This window comes from Salarias fasciatus (genome assembly GCF_902148845.1).
Source record: "Salarias fasciatus chromosome 23 unlocalized genomic scaffold, fSalaFa1.1 super_scaffold_20, whole genome shotgun sequence".
NCBI classification, from domain to species: domain Eukaryota; kingdom Metazoa; phylum Chordata; class Actinopteri; order Blenniiformes; family Blenniidae; genus Salarias; species Salarias fasciatus.
In genome coordinates, this window is record NW_021941230.1 from 15087688 (window position 1) to 15107520 (window position 19833).

At 51.0% G+C, this 19833-nt stretch overlaps 2 protein-coding genes across 3 annotated transcripts; one reads left to right on the plus strand and one right to left on the minus strand.

Annotated features, from left to right (window-relative positions):
• The first annotated feature begins 626 nt into the window (after positions 1-626).
• On the plus strand, positions 627-2946 carry LOC115383860 (PI-PLC X domain-containing protein 1-like). 2 transcript variants are annotated; one of them, XM_030086056.1, is made up of 7 exons: positions 627-766; positions 852-988; positions 1184-1312; positions 1402-1557; positions 2026-2132; positions 2220-2290; positions 2357-2946. In XM_030086056.1, the coding sequence occupies exons 1-7, from the start codon at positions 649-651 to the stop codon at positions 2644-2646; spliced, it is 1008 nt and encodes a 335-aa protein (XP_029941916.1). In that variant the 5' UTR covers positions 627-648; the 3' UTR covers positions 2647-2946. The 2 variants fall into 2 exon arrangements, with proteins under 2 accessions (XP_029941916.1, XP_029941918.1); XM_030086058.1 differs by having other exon boundaries at positions 1187-1312; positions 2357-2945.
• LOC115383869 (collagen alpha-1(XVIII) chain-like) lies at positions 2856-19637 on the minus strand. The gene is made up of 39 exons (XM_030086066.1): positions 18942-19637; positions 14597-15138; positions 13710-13784; positions 13579-13638; positions 13320-13395; positions 12956-13095; positions 12856-12873; positions 12484-12690; positions 12366-12392; positions 12205-12267; positions 12040-12123; positions 11773-11964; positions 11642-11695; positions 11531-11575; positions 10786-10917; positions 10475-10540; positions 10372-10398; positions 10197-10295; positions 10079-10114; positions 9768-9854; positions 9530-9562; positions 9370-9405; positions 9008-9067; positions 8798-8875; positions 8684-8719; positions 8552-8605; positions 8392-8463; positions 8122-8187; positions 8014-8044; positions 7881-7931; positions 7777-7808; positions 7575-7682; positions 7342-7489; positions 7198-7262; positions 6329-6490; positions 5779-6213; positions 5510-5707; positions 5086-5195; positions 2856-4996 (listed from the first exon to the last, which is right to left on the minus strand). The coding sequence occupies exons 1-39, from the start codon at positions 19519-19521 to the stop codon at positions 4783-4785; spliced, it is 4599 nt and encodes a 1532-aa protein (XP_029941926.1). The 5' UTR covers positions 19522-19637; the 3' UTR covers positions 2856-4782.
• Positions 19638-19833: the final 196 nt, after the last annotated feature.

Below are 19833 nucleotides of genomic sequence, written 5' to 3' on the forward strand. Positions count from 1 at the left end.
AAAAAAAAAAAAAAATATATATATATATATATATATATATATATATATATATATATATATATATATATATATATATTTTAAACCTTAAACACATTGTCAACAAGACATCACTACAAACTGGAATCAGTGAAAAAAACATTTTTTTTTTTATATGAACAGCAGAAGTACAAGAATGAAAAAAGGAAAATGAAATAAAGTTACATGGTTTACAGAATTTCAGTAAAGTATAGATTCAGGCTGTTTTGAATGGTTCGAAGAGTGTTTGAAAAAATGCATAAATATGCCCTTTTAATGTGCAACGATGAAGAGAATAATTGACATCACGAATGAGGGCAATAGAATTTCTTTTTAGCATCAAATAGTACAAAACAAGACATTACCCCCCCCTCCCCCCCCCCCCCAAAAAAAAACAACAAAAAAAAACCACACACACAACTGGGATTTAAATCACCAGAACTTTCTCGGCATTCAAGACAAAAGCTAAATTTTACATCAACGTATTTTTACATCTATGTACATCAGTTAAGTTTTCAGGAAAATATATTATTTATATTTGTTTTGTTTAAGTTTTAAAAGTTTTCCTAACTTCTCCTTTTCTTCTCTGATGACGTATTTCCACCCGGAAGTGTTTGTAAACAAACCGAAGGGATGTCGGGCTGGAACCCGGACCGGGATTCGGACCTGGACCCGGGATGGAATGTGGACTGGATGTCTCGTCTGCCGCCGCGGCTGCACGACGTCCCGCTGTGGGAGCTCGCTATCCCGGGTAAGAAGCGGTGCAGGCCGAATCCAAACCGGATCCGGACTGGACCGAACCGGACCGGACTCACGGACACCGCGTCTCCCCGCAGGGAGCCATGACAGCATGTCCTTCTGCCTGGACGCGTCCTCCCCGCTGCTGCCGTCCCAGCCCTGCATCCTCACCCTCTGCGACCGTGTCCTGCCCCGCTGCACGCGGACATGCGTCTTCCGCTGGGCCACCACGCAGGTGCGGCCCCCCAAGACCCACCCCTACCCCCACCCCCCACCCCGCCGCCGCCTGTACATGATTAATAAAAGAAGTACACTAAAAAAAAAAAAAACATCTCCTCAATAACCTCAAACACTTTACTTAAGTATATTTATTTTAAAAAAAATTATTTGATTGGAAGTCGTTGAAGATTGTTTCTTGTTTGTTTGTCAGCAGCAGTCGGTGCTCAGTCAGCAGTGTGATCTGGGCGTTCGGTTCTTGGACCTGCGCGTGGCCAAGAAGCCCAAAGCGGGAGGAGACCTGTACTTCGCTCACGGTCTGTACACAAAGCTTCGAGTCAAGGTGAGAGAGACCGCCTGGCAGCACAGCTCCCACCTCCCTCTGTTACTGTGTGTAACAGCGCGCGCGCGTGTGTGTGTGTTTGTGTGTAGGAGACTCTGCAGGAACTCTCCTGTTGGCTCGACCTTCATCCCTCCGAAGTCTTCATCATTGCATTCTCTCACTTCGAATCTCTGACTGATGAAGACCACACACACTTGATGAATTTAATCACCTCTCTGTTCACACACAAACTGGTCTACTCCAAGGTACACACACACACACACACACACACACACACACACACACACACACACGCACAGTCTTGTATTTCTATCCTTGTGGGGACCGTCCATTGACTCCCATTCATGTCTAGCCCCTAACCCTGACCCTTACCCTAACCCTAACCCACACCACAACAAAGCCTAACCCTAAAGAAATGTTTTTGCACTTTTACTTTTTTCAGTAACAACAACATGGTCAAGAAAACACTGTTTCTCCTACTTAGGACCGGAAAAAGGTCCCCACAAGGCACGTCGTTCCACGTTTTGCTATCCTTGTGGGGACATTTGGCCCCGACAAGGATAGAAATACAAGAACACACACACACACACACACACACACACACACACACACACACGCTATTGAAGTTTTTCTTTTACATTTGGAAACCATGTCGAATGATATTTCCTGGATGACAATGACAAACGCAGTTCTTCTGCTTCCTTTGAGAACAGGAAATTCCCACCCTGCGCTCCTGTTGGGTCAGAGGTCAGCAGCTTGTCGTGTCCTACGACAGAGAGCAGGAGCAGCATCCTGAGCTGTGGCCAGGAATTCCGTACTGGTGCGTGAACGGTTTAGGACAGCCTCATTCCTGAATCCCACTGAGAGCCGTGAACCTTCTCCTGTAAAGCGATGTCCACTGCCGCAGGTACGCCGACAGCCCCGATCCTCTGGAGGTGGTCTCCTACTTGGAGGAGCGGCAGCGCGAAGGACGACCAGGTGCTCAGATACTCACAGTTTACTCTTACTCTGACGCCTGAAAAGCAACCTTCCGTCTTTCTGCAGCTGGTTTCTACGTGTGCGGTCTGAACCTAACCGAGGACGCCGCGTGCGTGCTGCTGCACCCGCTGGACGACCTGAGGAAGATGACGGTGAAGGCGGCGGCGCCGCTGCTGCGCTGGGCGGCGGCACAGCGCGCCGGCCCCGGGGCCGCCGCCGTCAACATCATCTGCTGCGACTTCGTGGGCCTCATCGCCGACTTCTGTTCGCGCGTCATCGCCCTCAACTACAAACCACTGCTGGCCGTTACCATGGCAACGCTGCTGCACACACAAGGCGCTCTAAAGATATCCTGAACGTCCTCATTTAAACGGACTTTTCATTTAAAGTGTTTATGTTTTAAGATGTTATCGTTGTTCATCTTCTGGGGCCAAGATTTCAAGTTAAAACCAAAAAAAATGTCTGTAAAAAACATGAACAACACCAATCATAATAACAAATAATAAGGCAGCTTAATTTGAAATAAATGACTTTAAATGATGAAACGTGAGCCAAGAGGTTTTCTTCCACACAATATTTATTTACTGGGCGTGACACAGATTTTGGGGCCCCTGAAGGCAGCTGGCGTCAGGTGAAGTAGGAAAAAAAAAACTTTCTAATAAATATTCCTTTAGTGTTTGCTCATAAAAAAAAAAAAATCATGTGAACATGTCATCCTTCATCACACACTCAATCAGATGAGCAGCAGATGACGTGAAGTTATAAAATACTTTTCACAAGGTTTATGTTTTTGAACATGACATTAAACAGTTTAACAAAAGAATATGAGCATCAGATGTTGGTCACTATGCAGAAATGACAATTATTTAAAGATGCAGTGCACTAATTATAACAAATACCAGCTGTGTGCATCAGGGGGTGAGTCAATGTTGAAGCGATCGGGTGTGACTGTTTTTTTATCATCTGAAAATTTCAAATGAAAATATGCTTTCATTTCCTGAAAATGGGATGCAAAATAACTAAATGTTATCAAAACAGTTAATAATAAAAGACTTATCTTCTTAATAAACATCAAAGTGAAGAAAAAAAAGTAGAAAATAGTGTTAAAATTCTAAAAATAACAAAAAAGTGGTTACAACAGAACAAAATTGGATATAAAATGCCAAACAAAATGCAACGATGTTAAGAAAATGGACCATAATATGAGGTAAAAGTAAGAAACAGTAAAAATGTGAAGGTCGTTAGGACAATGCAAAAAGATGTTTTTCAAAAAAAGGTCAAAACAGGATTATGGTGTTGTGAAATCAATACATTGGGAGAAATGCAGTAGTATTTAGAGTAATTAGGGATCAGTGCAGACAAAAGAGTGAATGTTTAGTTTCAGCAGCAATAACTAAAATGAAATCTTCTGAGTCAGACAGCTAAAGGAGTTAGCGTCAAAGCTACACTCGTTAGCCTTAAAAGAGTTACTTTAGAAGCTAAAGGCGTTAGCCTTCAAGGTAAAGGGTTTAGTCTTGAATCAGTTCGCTTCGAAGCCAAAGGAAGTAGCCTTGTCGGTCAGAAGGAGGGCATTCAAGCTAAAAGAGTCAGCTAAACCAGTTAGCCTTAAAGGTAAAGGAGCTAGCCTCGAGGCTAATGGAAACTTGAAGTGGATGATAGAGTTCAGTCTGGTCTTCATGGATGAACTTAAAGTGAAAAAACAGAAGAGTTTCTTTCCTGCGAACTGCAGCTGAAACTGTAGCAAACAGTCTTTTTAGTGTGAGTTCATAAAACAGTCAAAGAGTAGGTGGAACGCTTCCACTTCCCACTGGAACAAAGCCTATCTGGGCGAATATCAGACATTTTAATCTAAAATCAGTTTTTGTTTCACATCATTTTTCTTGAAATGACGAGTCTGAAAGGGATACAACTGGTTATATATTCTCTTTTTTTCAGTCTATTAATCTCTTCACAGATTTAGCAACAATCCATCTTCAAATGTTGCAGGTTTTCATGTTTTAACGATTAGACTCCTGACTAACCTGGTTTTGTTGTGAAGCTAAACATGTTCAAGACGCTAGCTCCATCTGCTTTTAAGACTCAGAAGTATCATTGATTAATGCGGCCTGTGGGCCACAGTTTGGGCACCTTTGACCCAGAACCTGTGTTCTGGTTACTTTTGATAACTCACAATGTTTCTGAGCTTAAACTTCAAGCTAACACAAACTGGGCTTCTTCAGCTGTGAATTAGCAATGCAAGCTAACGAGTCCCAAACAGAAAGCAGGACAGAGCTATGCCTTCGGACACCTCATGAGGTCAGGGCGGACGTCCAATATGGCTCCCATGACGTCCAATATGGCAGACATGAGGTCACCTGAGCTCAAACTGAAGGTGAACATGAGGGATAATTGTGTGTAGCACCATATGGGAGTGGCTAGCAAACATATACTGATATTCATGAGGAAATCTTATATACAAAGCACCAAAAGTAGTTTGTGTGTGGTGTGTGTGTCTATCTCTTGGCTTGGCCTACATAGCTGTTCTCGATGCACAGCACCACGTAGGTGCTGGAGCAGCTGCTGGAGCTCTGCTGCAACAGGCTGCCGCTCTGCAGTGACGACGCCATTCCACTCAACGTGGACTCGCCGACACGCCACGTCTCACAGAACCCGTCCTCGTGACGCTGACCTTCGCTGGTTGAACCGTGCCACATCATCTTCTCGGGCCTGCCACGAAAATAGAAAAACGGTGGTTCAAAAGACTGAAATCCATTCGTCTCCATAGCTTTAGCACAGATTTTTCACCGGCCGCTCACCATGTGCCGTCGTTGAGAACATCCTTTCCATCGAAGGAGTAGAGCGGCACGCTGGGCTTCATCCTGCCCTGGTTAAAGATGGACTCCCAGCTGTCGAACAGAACCTCATCCTGGCAAGGAGTAAACACCCGAGCGGTTGGTAATTGTCACAGCAAGCAGACAAAGGTGCAGTTCCAGGACCTTTCTCTGTTTTCAGTTTTGCATGCTCCCTCTGGGTATATGATGATATGTTGCAAAATTTGCTTCACAACTAACAAGTGGTTCTGTTGCATTCTGGGGCTTTAAATATGGAATCTGCACTGTTGGTTGGTTGAATGTGTATTGGATGATGACTGGATGCCGTTTGAAGACGTACCTTGAGGTTGAGAATGGACTGATTTTGGTTGTTGGCCTGATGTGGCTGAGTGTTGGTTGGATGACGTACCTTGAGATTGAGGATGGGCATGCGCTCGCGGTCCAGTTTGCGGACGATGCTGTGGAGGTCCTGCAGCTTGGCGGACAGGAAGGCCCTGAAGGTGCCGTGCATGCCGATGGCCTGAGCCTGCGTGAAGCACATGAAGTCGGCGCCGCGGATCCCGCGCATGGCACCGCTCTGAGGGCTGTTCAGGGCGATCAGGTGAAGCTGCAGAGAGACACGGACAATCACAAGAGTTCACCCTGATCAGAAAAACCCACCCAGGGGTCTCCTCTTACCCCTGGTCCTGAAGTGTGACGGTGGGCCGGGGTCTGGGGCACAGGGGGTGGTAGTCTCCTCTGAGGGGTCACTGCATAGCGCCCGTCCTGGTACGGTGACCTCCCGTCTGGTTGGTTCGTTCGATCAGCGTAACTGGGGTACCTGGGGTCTGTCGGAGCCGGGTACCTTGGATCGGGCTGGTACCGAGGATCGGGCTGATACCGAGGATCGGGCTGATACCGAGGATCGGGCTGGTACGGAGTCTCTGGATAGTACCGGGTGTCCGGTTGGTATCGAGGATCGGGATAGGCGTTGTGAGTGTGGTCCGGCTGTGGCTGAGGCTCTGGGTTCTCAGGGGGACTTTGGGAGTTGTGGCTGAAGGTGCCAGTGTTGGAGTGCTGGTCTGGAGAGAAAGGCACGGCCGGCGGGGGCTCCACAGCCGCAACCTCATTCTCCTGGAAACAGAGAGAGGGAGGGGCTATGTGATGGACGTTCAGTTTCAACGTTGGTGATATGGCATTAGCATTGGCGTGGTGGCATTGGTGTTGGCACTGCTGGATGCTGACTCACGTCGTATCTGGGCAGGGGGATGTAGCTACCCAACTGGACTTGTCGGACTCCGTCTCGAACCCGGAGGTACAGGTCGGTCTGGTCCAGGACGTAGACCAGCGAGCCTTCAGGCTGGCCCCTGGCTGTTGCGGTCATGGTGTCATAAGTCCTCAACACAGTCACCTTCAAACACAAAGACCCCAGACCCCCCAGTGAGCGTGCCTCTGAGACCTGCAGCGCCTTAAGCCAGGTTTACACTTGGACGATTCTGTGGCACGCATTGGCACGAATCAAGTCGCAAACCACTTGTAAAGTGGCGTGAAGTGTGCGTAAACCCGTCGTGACTGCGTGCCATGTCGGGACGAGAATTTTGAAATGTTCAAAATTTGGTCACAACTAAATATTGCGACCGGGCCGTGAACTATACCGCAACTGTTCGTGAATGCCTCGTGAACACGTCGGGACAATGCGGGAGGATGCGTGCCAGTCGTGGCAAGGCACGCACTGCCAGGCACTGCAACGAAGAGTTCCTGAACAGCCCAAGCCGAAATGCGCAACCATGTCGTGCCAATGCGGGAAGCACGTAAACTAGGCACAAACTATGCGTGAATGCATCGTGCCAGTTCGTGACACTGACGGAGCCCGCATTCGTGAACTATTCGTGAATTGGTCATGAATTGTGTGGGAGCCTGCAAGTTCAGTGACTCCAGATTGGCACGCCTTGCCACGACAACATCGTGGCAAAAAGTCGTGCAAGTGTAAACCTGGCTTTAAACACAGAGACACACACACACACACACACACACACACACACACACACACACACACACACACACACACACACACACACACACACACACACACACCACTCCACAGGACAAACCACTCACTCCTGACGAGTGACCCGGCAGTCCTGGAGCTCCCGGTGGTCCTGGAGGTCCTGGGATGTTGATGGCTGCAATGGAAGTACAGTCTTTTAATCCGGGGAGATCCGAGATTCTCATCAGCCCTGCACAATTTCTTTGTGCGCTCACTCTGAGTGCCTCTGTAGGGTCCAGATAGGGATGAACCAGGGGGTCCAGGTGGGCCTGGTGGTCCTGGTTGACCATCGTATCCTCTGCCTGGAGGTCCCGGCGGCCCCTGAGGACCCGGGGGTCCCACAATGGATTCTCCAGGAGGTCCCTGATGATACACACAGGACAGAGTCCATGACACACAGCTGGAGTGTTTCAACATCAAATCAAGTCAGAAACGAAGTAAACCTTACGGGAGGTCCGGGGTTTCCTGGTCCTCCTCCATAGCGAGGGTCATAGTACCCTCCACCGCCAGGCTCTCCTTTCTCTCCTTTCACACCGATTTCACCTCGGAGTTCATTCTCAACAAAACAAACAAACAAACAAACTCAAGATAAAAAGGATGTGACTTTAAAACATGAACAGGAGTTGTACGGAGATGATCTCATCAGTTACCTTCAGTGTGTAAAGGTCCACCGAGCCGTATCCTGCAGACAGAGGAGGTTATTATTACACTGCTACACACACACACACACACACCCACACACACATACACACACCTGAGAGGTGTGAGGTTCCGGGCAGTCCGGGCTCTCCTTTCTCTCCCTTCGCTGTAAACAAATGGAAGCAGTCAACAGAGGAGCAGTGAGAAATGGAGATTTGCTCTTTTGAAACGGTAGGTTGGGGACTGACCGGAATACCACCTGGAGTCGTCCTCGGACCCCTGAAACAACACACACGGCAACATCAGCGTCTCTATAGCATCCTCGTGTCGCCCCGCTCTGCTCGCTGTGTACTCACTCGAGCTCCACCCAGGGGATAAGCCGGTCCAGGAGGTCCGGGGGGCCCCGGGGGGCCTGGAGGACCCTGACGCACGACAAGTACCGGTTACTCACAAAGATATCAAAAACACAGGCTAACCTCAGGCCAAGTGTTGCAGTCAGCGGAGGCATCGCGGTGACAAACACCTGAAGCGACCAGTTCCGTTAGCATTACCTGAGCGACTCCTCCAAAAATAAGCTACATGCTAATGCTAACTGTTGACGGCCGACTAAAGGCCACGGAACTCACAGGGTACCCAAATCCAGATCCACCTCCAGAGTCCCCCTTCTCTCCCCTGACTCCATTCAGTCCAGGTCGACCCTGACAAACACACACACACAAACACACAGACTCAGAGGTGTGTGAGTCCGAGCCGACCGACGGTCCAGTTCACAGCCAAATGACTCACTGGTCTGCCGGGGAAGCCAATCTCTCCCTTCTGTCCCGGAGGACCATCAGGACCCTGCAAGACAACATATTAACTTCTAACATCCCGGCCCACATCAGGACCAGTATGGAGGTTTAAAGGGACAGTACGTACCACAGGACCCTCTGGACCTGGACCCCCAGGCTCACCCTGGAACATTAAAACAAGCCATTAGAATGAAGGCGGACTCAGATGGAGGCATTGTAAATTAGCATTACGATGACTTACCGGCAGTCCTGCCAGGCCACCCAGGTACAGAGGTCTCCCATCAGGCCCCGTGATGATGCCCGGCTCTCCTTTTTGTCCCTGAACGCAGCAAAGTCACAATTAAAGTGAGATTTCACACACTGAGAAACCTCAACACTTTCATTGGTGTAGTGCGGCTTAAAAGTGGGATTTTCAAAATAAAGATATGAATGGATGAATGAATAATCCTACCTTGGAGGCATAACCTGGTAGACCTGTGTCTCCTTTATCTCCCTTGGACCCTGCAGGGCCCTGAAAAACAGAACAATAATCTTGATCAGAAAAGAAAAAACACATTTACACGCTGCCGACACTGCAGAAAACACAGACATGCACACTCACTATACCTGCAGATAGATGGACGCAATACTTCTTACGACCACACTTGCCTGTTTTTTATTTATAGAAATTTTTCTTTTTTTTTAATGATTTTCCTTTCAGTTCGTGATTATGTGACACATTGTGTTGATTTATGACATAAAACCCAATAAAATACATTTCAGTCTGCGGTTGTAATGAGACAAAATGTGGAAAAGTCACAGGTAGAAACTTACGGGGAGTCCCGCCCTGCCCGGAACGCCCGGTCCTCCCTGCAGAGGACAGATGGATTATCGAACAGACACTTCGATGTGTGGGATTAGAAATGAGTTAAAGATTAAGCGAGTGCTGGTTGTGTTTCGATAAGTCTGAGGTGCTCGGCGAGCCTCCACTCACCTCCAACCCTTCGCTCCAATACACCTCGTTATACTACAGCGAGACAGAGTTAGGTCAGTTAGTACGTGGTGACAGCACAGACCGGCCCGCTGTGGCTGTTAGTCAGTTCAGTTCAGTTCATTCACACACGGAGAAGCTGCGGGAGTCAGGGTCATTTCATGGTTTGCAGACGACAACGTGAACATTCGTGAGGAGGATTCATGCAGCGCTGCGGTAACAACACTTCTACGTGACTCACGTCTCCTGTCGGCTGGTACACCACCTCACCGGGTGGCCCCGGGGGCCCTGGGGGGCCGGGCGGCCCTCCGTCTCGACCCGGCAGACCCTGTCAGATCAAGAGGCAAAATCACAAAGTGCAAAAAAAAAGTACAGATACAGTGAGAATCAGAACTGGAGACTAGATACATGCTTATCTACAACATTGGTGAGTCTACTCGGGGTGTGAGCGCAGCTTGTGGAGCTTTCAGGAAATGTTTAACGGTGGGAAAGAAAATGTTTCCCAAAACAGCTGGACCTGATTTTTCATGATGTTTGAGGTCTGTAACTCACCATCTGTCCTTTCTCTCCTCTGTCTCCTTTCTCGCCCTGCAGATGAACGCTGGTTAGTCTCACAAAGACCAGGATCAGGATCAGGATCAGGACCAAAAGATAAGGCCACATGTTTTACCGGCTGTCCGGTGAATCCGTCCAGACCCGGTATCCCAGGAGGTCCTCGAGGTCCCTCTGCTCCTTTGCTCCCAGAGACACCCGGGAAACCTGGTTTACCCTGAAAATACCAAAAAAACACACCAGTGAATGCAAACTGAAGCTCATCTTAAAGGAACCGCAGGTCGTCTACTCACAGGAAGTCCGGGGATACCAGCTGGACCCTGGAGGACAGGAGACAGTGTGAGACAGGAGCAGGACCGAGCTGGACAACAGCTCCAAGCAAGGCTGAAGGCTTACCTGTGGTCCAGGTAGGCCTCTCTGTCCCGGCAGGCCGTTCCCATCTTCAAATCTGTCAAGGCCACCCTGCAAGGAAAACAAGGAAAACAGGCCACTAATGAAGAATGTTAAAACTCGGAGAACAGACTATCAGGAATTTCTGCAATGGAAACATAAAACTGCAGAAAAAGACAAAAATGAAGGGATGGAAATGGAAACTCTTTGCCATTAATGTGCTGAAGTGCTTCATGAGAACTTTAGAAAAACCAACAAATGTCACAACGATAACTTTAAAGTCCTTCACACATGTTTGTATTTCAACTTTCACTCACAAAGCTGGAGCCGTACGGTGGTCCTGGTGGTCCGGGCGGCCCCGGAGGTCCAACTGGCCCCATGGGACCGGGGAGCCCCGCCAGTCCGGTCTGCCCGGGGGTCCCCGTCTGTCCCGGGTCACCTTGAGAACCCTGAGCAGGGTCAAAGGAAACAACGGTCATCTTCTGTCTTCTAACGAGAAAATAAAAAGATGGCGTGCAAAATCACTCAGACCGGAGCAAGCAGACGTTAGAGAAGTAGAAAAGAGAGAAGGTTCAGGAAGTACAAACCACAGGATGTTATCTCAAGCTCTGGTTCCCAACCTGAGGTCCAGAGATCACAAGGGTCCAAGGATTCATCAATGTCAGACTAAACCAGAATAAGACCCCCGTGCTTGTCTTTTTAGTCTATTTGGACGAATCAGAGATCGGAGAGCATCCAAGGCCTTCCTCACAGGCTATCTGGAAGGCTTCAGGTCAATGGTTTGGGCACCAGAGATTAAAATAACTGCTTCCTGATGTTAGAGAGAACGTGAAACGTGTGAAAGAAAACAGGAGGAAGTAAAGAAATCAGAGACCCCCGGACACCCGCGACCCTGTACCCACTGTAGAAGACGGAGTAAAGAAAGACAAGACGCCGCTAAAGAAGCCGGAGTCTGGAGCCGATGGCTGCAGGAGAGCAACAGACCGTCAACACCTGCACAGATCCAACCACACACACTGCAGACAGCTCGGAAACACACACACACAAACACACACGACTCACCTTCTCCCCCGCCGCTCCTGGGAGTCCCAGCTCGCCGTTGTCGCCCTGCAGGAAGGATTAAGGCTGTCAGATCAGCTGAGTCATGGTGGGTTTGTGAATGTCTGGCTGTACCTTGGTTCCTCGGAGTCCAGGCTGACCAGGAGGTCCAGGAGGACCCGGGAGGCCCTGGAAAACGACGGGCGAAACTTTCACAACTTGTGCTTCTTAACTGTGAAAACGATTGGAATGCACTAAGTACTCACTGGTAGACCAGGGGCCCCGTCTTGTCCAGGTGGTCCAGGAGGCCCAATGGCTATCGGACCACCGGGTCCAAGTGCCACTGACGTTCCAGGAAGTCCGGGTGGTCCAGGAGGTCCCGGAGGGCCCGGAAGACCACGAAAACCCTTGAATCTGTCCAGATCTGGGAACCCCGAACCCTCCATGTCCACGAAGGTCTGCGAACATGAGAACTGCAGTCAAGACTCGACATCAAGACTTCAGCAGAGGCAGAAAGAGACATGAGAACGTACAGGGCGATCCCCAGTGCCCGGTCCAGGAGGTCCAGGGGGGCCGGGAGGCCCTCTGGGTCCAGGTGCACCTTCTCCACGTTCTCCCTGAAAGAAGGCAGAAGTCAAACCTGGTCCAGGCGAACTAAACCTGATGCCTGGATTCAAATCAAAATGCAGGTACCGCACCTTTTGGCCTCTGGTGCCAGGATTTCCTGGAGTTCCAGGGAAACCTGGAGGTCCAGCAGGACCCTGGTCAGGGGACCATAGTAGACCATCAGCAACAGATTTCCAGAAAAGGTAAGAAAAAATGTTCCTGCTCGAATCAAAGTGTAAAACCAAGTCCTCACAGCTTTTCCGTCCTCTCCCGGATCGCCCTGAAAGAGAGCAGAGTCCATGTTAGAAATAAAAATCTCCTCCCAACCCTTCCCAACATCTCCAGACCCCTCCAGGACCAGGTCTACTCACTGGCTCCCCATCAGTTCCTGGAGGCCCTGCAAGTCCGTCAGAACCTGGAGGGCCTGGAGGTCCGACTGGTCCGGCCACCTGCTGCACCACCGAACCGTCGCCGAGTCGCACCACCTCAGCAGCAGGCCCCTGAGGACCGGGGGGCCCCGGAGGCCCCTGGGCTCCACGTTCTCCTTTGGTACCGGGGTAGCCGAAGCCGGAGCTTCCCTGTGGAGGAGGAACTTGAGGCACCTGATCGTGGACTTGATGCTCGGTTTTGATCTGGATCCTGTATCTCAACATGATTCCAGATTTGATCTTGATCCTTTACTTGAACCAGATCCTAGACCTGATTCTGATCCTGACCGTCATGCTGAACCGACGACGACTCACCTTCACGCCTTTTTCTCCCTGAAACAAATACGCAGGACACAGGTCAGAGGTCAGAGGTCACAGTTCATTGTTAGGCTCTTATGGTCTGGTCTATCTTCACCTTCTGTCCTCGACCCCCTGCAGACCCAGAGCTGGAGCTGGATCCAGAGCCAGAGTCTCCCTTGGGGCCTGCAGGACCCCGATCCCCCTGAGAACCTTTCTGCCCCCGGTCCCCCTTCTCTCCTTTAGCACCGGCCACACCTGAGAGGGCAACAAGTCACCGGCTTCACCCTCTGAAGGTCACAGGGCGGGGTTCCGCTTCAGCACCATTTACAGAACAAAAGCAACAAGATCCAAGACAGTTCGCTGACTTCAGCAGAGTAACTCATTACATCAAAGTAATCAGGGATCCTGTGCATTGTGCAATCTTGCAAACATCCACCAGGGGCGCTGAAGAGTCAAAGTATAGGAGGCGGTGCTGGTACCTGTTTGTTTCACACTGCTCCCCTGTGAGGAGGTCAGCGGGGGTTCAGGCACCGGGCGTAAAGGAGAAGGGGTGGGCTGAGGGGGAAGCAAAAATCAAAACATTATCAAAAATGTTCTTAACGTAGTGTTGATCTGTTTGCACATAACTTCTTGCATGTTGCTTCAGTTTCATTGCGACAATGAACAGACTGGACAAACTGCATCAACTGAATACATGAGACAAAATGCCCAGACTCAGGAAAACGCCGTCACGCTGACCTTGACCCGGTTTCTGGTCGACGTCCGCTCGCCATCGCCGCTGCCAAAGTCCCCTGAGGCCTTAAGACAGAGAGACAGACGTTAGAAGGACCATAGACAGTGAACGCGGCATGAGCAAGACATATACTCACCGCATCCGAGTCGTCCTCGTCGTCACAGAGACGCTCCGCGGCCCGGGGGTTTCCCACCACTCGCAACTCTGCTATCTTCCCTAAAGTCACAGGTCAGAGGTCACGCACAGCATATCAATTCCCGAGACAACTGGAAGACACTTCAGGATGAGAAGTACCGTGCAACATCTTTTTTCCTCCCAGGAACTGACATCATTCTGAGTTCTGTGAAAATTGCAATGAACTGGTGTGTGTGTGTGTGTGTGTGTGTGGGGGGGGGGTAGTTTCCCCATAGGCCTGGATTCCGGCCCGGCTTTGGGCTGGGGGACTGCTGGCTCTGGGGGGGCTGTGCGGCTGTCTACATGTGCGTGCGGTGGGGGCAGAGCAGCAGTTGTGGGGTCCCGGACGGTGGGCTCGCTGTCCTTCCGGGGGCGGGGGGGGTCTCCCAAAGGACATGACAGGAGGGCGGTGTGGGAATGTCAGGGAATGTACTGAGGCCAGGTCCCCAGGTCCTTGAGACCTCTCTGGCCTTCTTCTGGTCTTCTCAGAGGTCAGAGGTCATATTTGCATGATCGCAGTCACTGTTGCATGATCGCGCTGATCTTCAATCACTTTGCGCTCTTTACATTCTGCATGTGGACTCCGTCACATTGTTGTCTTGTGGTGTGTTCGACGAATGGTGCTCCTGATGCTGTGGTTTGTAATTCGATAGATATATCAACAGCTACGTTTAATAACAAAATCCCCTGGCATGTTGTCTGTTGTATCTCTGTGCACCTGCAGTAGCAGGTTGTCTGGTGTGTCGGTTCCGATCGAAGAATTGTTGTTGTATCTTTGCGCTTTCTTCTCTCTTGTCTACTTTTTCTGTCTCTCTCTCTTTTGATTGATGATTTTGATGATAATGTTACCTGGAACTTGTCCGGGTCGGCTCCGCCCGCCTGGCCCACGAAGATCCCGGCAGCAGCGTCCAGCTCCATGGGGTCCGGCGACCGCTCGATCTTCATCACCTGCGGCTCCGAGTCGCAGCCGTGGTAGAAGGTGACCTGGTCCTCGAAGACGGCCAGCGAGAAGCGGCTCCACTTGTCCACCATGCTGGGCACCTCGAAACTGGCGGCCTCGTACGAAGCCTCGGAGTCCGGCTCGGTGTAGAAGAAACGCACCCGCTGGCGGTTGCCGCTCACGGAGCTCAGCTTAACGCCGACGTACATGAGCTTCTGAGGGCCGTCCGTGATGGAGAAGAGGACGGACGCGCCCGGTGTGGACGGCGACACGTGGAAGAGCAGCGAGAAATGGCGGAAGAAAGGATTGGGGACGTGAGCCAGAGCCGGCTGGCCCGCCGCCGCCGAGGAGCCGAAGGAGTAAGCCTCTTCTCCCCGCGGTCCCAAGACCCTGGAGATCCACTTAGGAGGAGGGTCTCCCAACAGCTGCTGCAGCGACACGCCGCTCTCCTCTGGAGACAACACAGGGGACAAAGGTCAGAGAGTCAAAGGTCGGACACAGAGGTCGGCAAGTCAAGGGTCAGAGAGACAAAGAGCAGAGAGGCAAGAACAGAGGTCACAGGCATCAAGGTCACAGAGGCAAAGGTGGGATGGTAGACGCACAAAGGTCAGAGAGTCAAAGGTCAGATGGCACACAAACAAAGGTCAGAGAGACAGAGGTCAGAACAGACACTGAGACATACATGCAGACACGCCCACACACACACACACACACACACACACACACACACACACTCACATACATGCACACACACACACACACACAGTGTGAATGAAACTTCACAAAGCAGTTGTAGGAACAGGAATGATCAGCAAGTCACAAAAGATTCTTTAAAATATAGACAGATGTTAAAATCCACCTCAGAATGAGCACACAGTTTGAGCTGCTAAAACCGAGCTGCTAGAACAGCCAACTACCGACTCCGGATCAGCCGAGCGCCGGCGGGCGGCTCTCAGAACAACCCGACCTGCACACAGCAATCTGAATGATTAAAGTGTGAGTAGGTAGTTTTTCAAGAAAACTAAAAATGGCAGTACGTAGGACAGTACTTTGTGAGTTGTGGTTCCTCTCCTCTAATAAAAATAATGATACTTTAACCACCAACCCCCCCCCCCCCCCCCCCCCCCCCCTGCAGTTGCAGCCCTGCACAGTTCCTCAGAGATGCACGCTGACTCGTGTGGCTCTTTATCGGAGTTCCCACAAACTTGAAGGTCCCAGAGGGGAAGCAGCAACGTTCTCACAAACACTGAAGACGAGACGGCAAGTAGCTTTTCCACTTTCAGTCCATCGCTCTGGACCAGATTCAGCTGCTTCTGGGGTGATTTTTCCCACCAGCACTGGGTTAGAGTCAGGCCAGCTTGGGGGTAGTTCTGGACTGGTGTGGACCAGATGTGTCCCTGAATGATGAACTGTCTGGCTGGAGATGCAGAGAGGCCTCGTGCAGTACGGACTACAGATGGACCCAGGATCCACTCCCCACCCCCCAAAGCAGTTTTTTGCAGGGAGTGACCCAGGGGTGCATATTCTATGGTTGTGCGTTTACAATCTCACACCGGCCGTGCGGCTCCAGATGAACCCGGGTCCCTCAGGACCTGCTGCACTCTGCAGGGCGGTCCTGTTCCCACTGAGGGCACCTGCTGCTGGCTCGTCTGCCGCCGCACAGCTGCTGCAGCTGCTGGACGAAGCGGCGTGAGCTCAGTCTGAACTCCAACGAGATTCTCAAACATTCATATCAGTCTGAAATAACTAAAAAAACAACAAAAAAAGAATAAAAACTCTTCTTTTGCATCCATGGATGGATACAAATTTCTTGAAATTAGGGTTTCACGCAGTTTGGCAGCTTTGCAAACATGGTATTCTCATGAAGTTAACAGTTTGTATGTGTGTGTGTGTGTGTGTGTGTGTGTGTGTGTGTGTGTGTGTGTGTGTGTGTGTGTGTGTGTGTGTCTGTGTGCGTGGGAGAGAACAACAGGCGGATATGTTCCAGCTCTAACACGGATGAGCTCATATATCATGTTACGGAGGAACAGTGTAATGCCCCGTCAGTGTGAGAGCGGGGCAACTCGACCCGATGGGCCTGGGCGTGGGCGGACAGATGGAGGTGTGTGTGTGTGTGTGTGTGTTTGTGTGTGTGTGTGTCTGTGCATGGGAAAGTTGAAGCATTCACACACATGCTGAAAAGACGATGAGCTCCTCAGAGGGACTCAGCACTCCCTGCAGACCAAACAAGCCGGAAAAAACTTCGTTACACAGATTTTCACACACAAACGCTTCAAATTTTCTCTCTGAAATACCAGAAATAGTCCAGAAGTACAAAAACGCACGCTGCATTACAGCAGTGAGTGGGAGTAAAATGAGCTGTCATTCAAACGCTAGCAGCTTTGCTTACTCTACTACAAGTTATCTCCTAATGAAATTTAAAAATATCAATCGGCAACAAGTTGCCGATTGATATTTTCGAAAGGTCAAAGAGGTTTTCCCTCATTGCTCATCCTTCATCAGCCAAACACGGAGAGGGGAGGTGACCTCTGACCTGCCTTATCTCCGCCACACAGGGCCTTGTTGTTGCCGACGGCGACACTGCTGCCCTCACTTCACAGAGGAAGCACACACACTTGGCACTGTTCTTCCACGGCAGACAGATTTCCCACCCACAAGCGTGACCCTGAATGCCCACACACACACACACATGGCCTAATTGTCCCGCTGTACGATGAGCCGAGACAGGCATGCAGTGGTGGGACGCTTGTGAAGACAACTGAAAAAAACGAGTTCACCGACGCCAAATCCCAGCCCGACGTTCCCTGCAGACCAACGCCGATCTGCCACAGAGCACAGGGCCAACGAGGGCCCCGGAACAGCTGGACGGGGCCCTGAAACAGCTGGACGGAGCCCAGGACAGCGTTTCCTGCCCGGACTCAGACCAGAGGTCACGCCTGCTCGGCGTGCTCCTCTCATGTCGACGCTAACGCTGACAGTGTCGGAGTCAAGGCTCTGAAGGGGCTGCGGTTGCTGACCATCACTGACCCGTCACTCACAAACACACTTCCTCAAACAGGAAGTGACATCACAACAGGAACACGCCATCTGAGTGGACGAGCATGTTTCCTCTCAGATCACTGGTCTTCTCAGGAAAGACCACCATCCTGAATTCCAGACGGGCATTTCAAAGTGCTCTGAGCTCCGTATACCCAAGGTCGCAATTGTAGCCTAAATTTAGATTCCTACTCCGGAAAACAAAGCTTTAATGTAAACAGAGGTTTAAGAACTAAAAAAAATAATGTCTGTTTATAAAAAATAGGCAAATAAAATGATATCTCCAAATTTCATTAATGCAAAAGCTTTAAAAATCACTTTTATTAAAATTTTTTGGGTAAAACTTCTTTTAAATAGATTGATGCAGCGCCAACAATTCAAGAAATTGGCATAAAATCAAGAAACTGTATTTTTAAGTTTGACAGAAAACTCTTCAATTCTAAACTTTATATAAACTAGTATGGCGAACTGTCCCGTGAAGAGCCATTGATCCGGAAACATGCAAAATGTGGCGTCCAAACAAACACAAACACACAAGCAAGAGGCCGGACATGTGTCCGGGTACACGTCCGCCCGTCGGGTTACCTTTGCAGGTACTAACTGACACGCACGCCGGACGGCGGGGGTCCAGCGCCTCATCGGGCAGAAGCTCACACTCCAGCGGGAGGCGCCCGCTCTGCAGGGACGCCCAGCAGCGGTCCTGCAGCAGCAGGCAGAAGCCGCGGCAGGGCAGGAGGACGGGCGAGGGCAAGGGCGAGAGCGAGGGCGAGGGCGAAGGCAAGGGCAAGGGCGAGGGCGAGGGCGAGGGCGAGCCCGGGGCAGAGGGGCACCTGGGCGCCAGCAGCAGGCACAGAAACCACTCCGCCCTGTGGTGGCACCCCACCCTGGTAAGCCACGCCCATTCCTGCAAGACCGCCCCCACCTCCTCCACTGACGTGTGGTTGAAGAAGTTGGGCAGCGAGAAAAACTTTTGCCTTTTGCAAACGGGCCAATCAGAGGGCACCGCGGCGCACCACGGCTCAACAGTCCGGAACGGACCCTCAGAAGCACCTGGAATCCCGCTACCTGAACCCACGCCGGATGACAACTCCACCCTCCCCCCTTGGAATCTGCTGGTTGTACGTGTAACGTTAGCATTAGCAGCCTCCACCTCCTCCGCCGGGCCTCCTTTAGCAGTCCAAGAAGTCGGGATCGAGTCCCCCACCCGGACAAACTTACGGATCCCAGGCGACATGTGCAGGGTCTCTTCCCCATCTCTGAAGGCGTCGTCCCGCTTCGCTTCTTCCTGCTTTGCTCCGCTAGTCGACAAGGTCACACCTGACCAGGTGGTTTTGGACAAAGTTGCGTGAGTTGACAAACTTTCTGTTGAGGAGGTTCCCAATGAGGTGGCCCCAGTCGAGGTGGAACCAGCTGACGAACTTCCTGTGGAGGTGGACCCAGTCGAGGTGGAACTCGATGAACTTCCTGTGGAGGTGGACCCAGTCGAGATGGAACTCGATGAACTTCCTGTGGAGGTGGACCCAGTCGAGATGGAACTCGATGAACTTCCTGTGGAGGTGGACCCAGTCGAGGTGGGACCAGTTGATGAACTTCCTGTGGAGGTGGATTTTGAGAAGGTTGCACCTGTGAAGGTGCTTCCTGTCAGCGTGTCCCCAGTGGAGGTTGGACCATCTGTCGTTCCCGTCACCGTAGTTGGAGATTCCGATACAGGAGCTCGACTTTGCTTCCAGAACCAGGCCTGTGCGGGTCCGGCACAGAGGACCAGCAGGAGCAGGCACGAAGGGATCGTCCTGGCCATGCTGTGTCCAGACGCCCACCAGACTTCCACCGGGCTCCCGCAGCGCTCTTCACCTCTGAAAGGTCTCCGTCCAAGAGGCCGGTCGGCAGTGGTGCGGTCCACACGGTCAGAGGGTCTCTGGTGCGAAGCCCAGACGGACGAACTGCTGAGTGAGCGCCTTCCTCCAGAGCTGCAAGACTCCCATGGAAAAAGACCCACTTGCTGCAGGAGGGGCATTAGGGGAGGGCAGGAGGGGCAGGATGGGGCAGGAGGGGGAGGAGGACTCCTTGGACAAAGATCAATGCCATTGGTTGCTCGGACATGCTGAAGCTC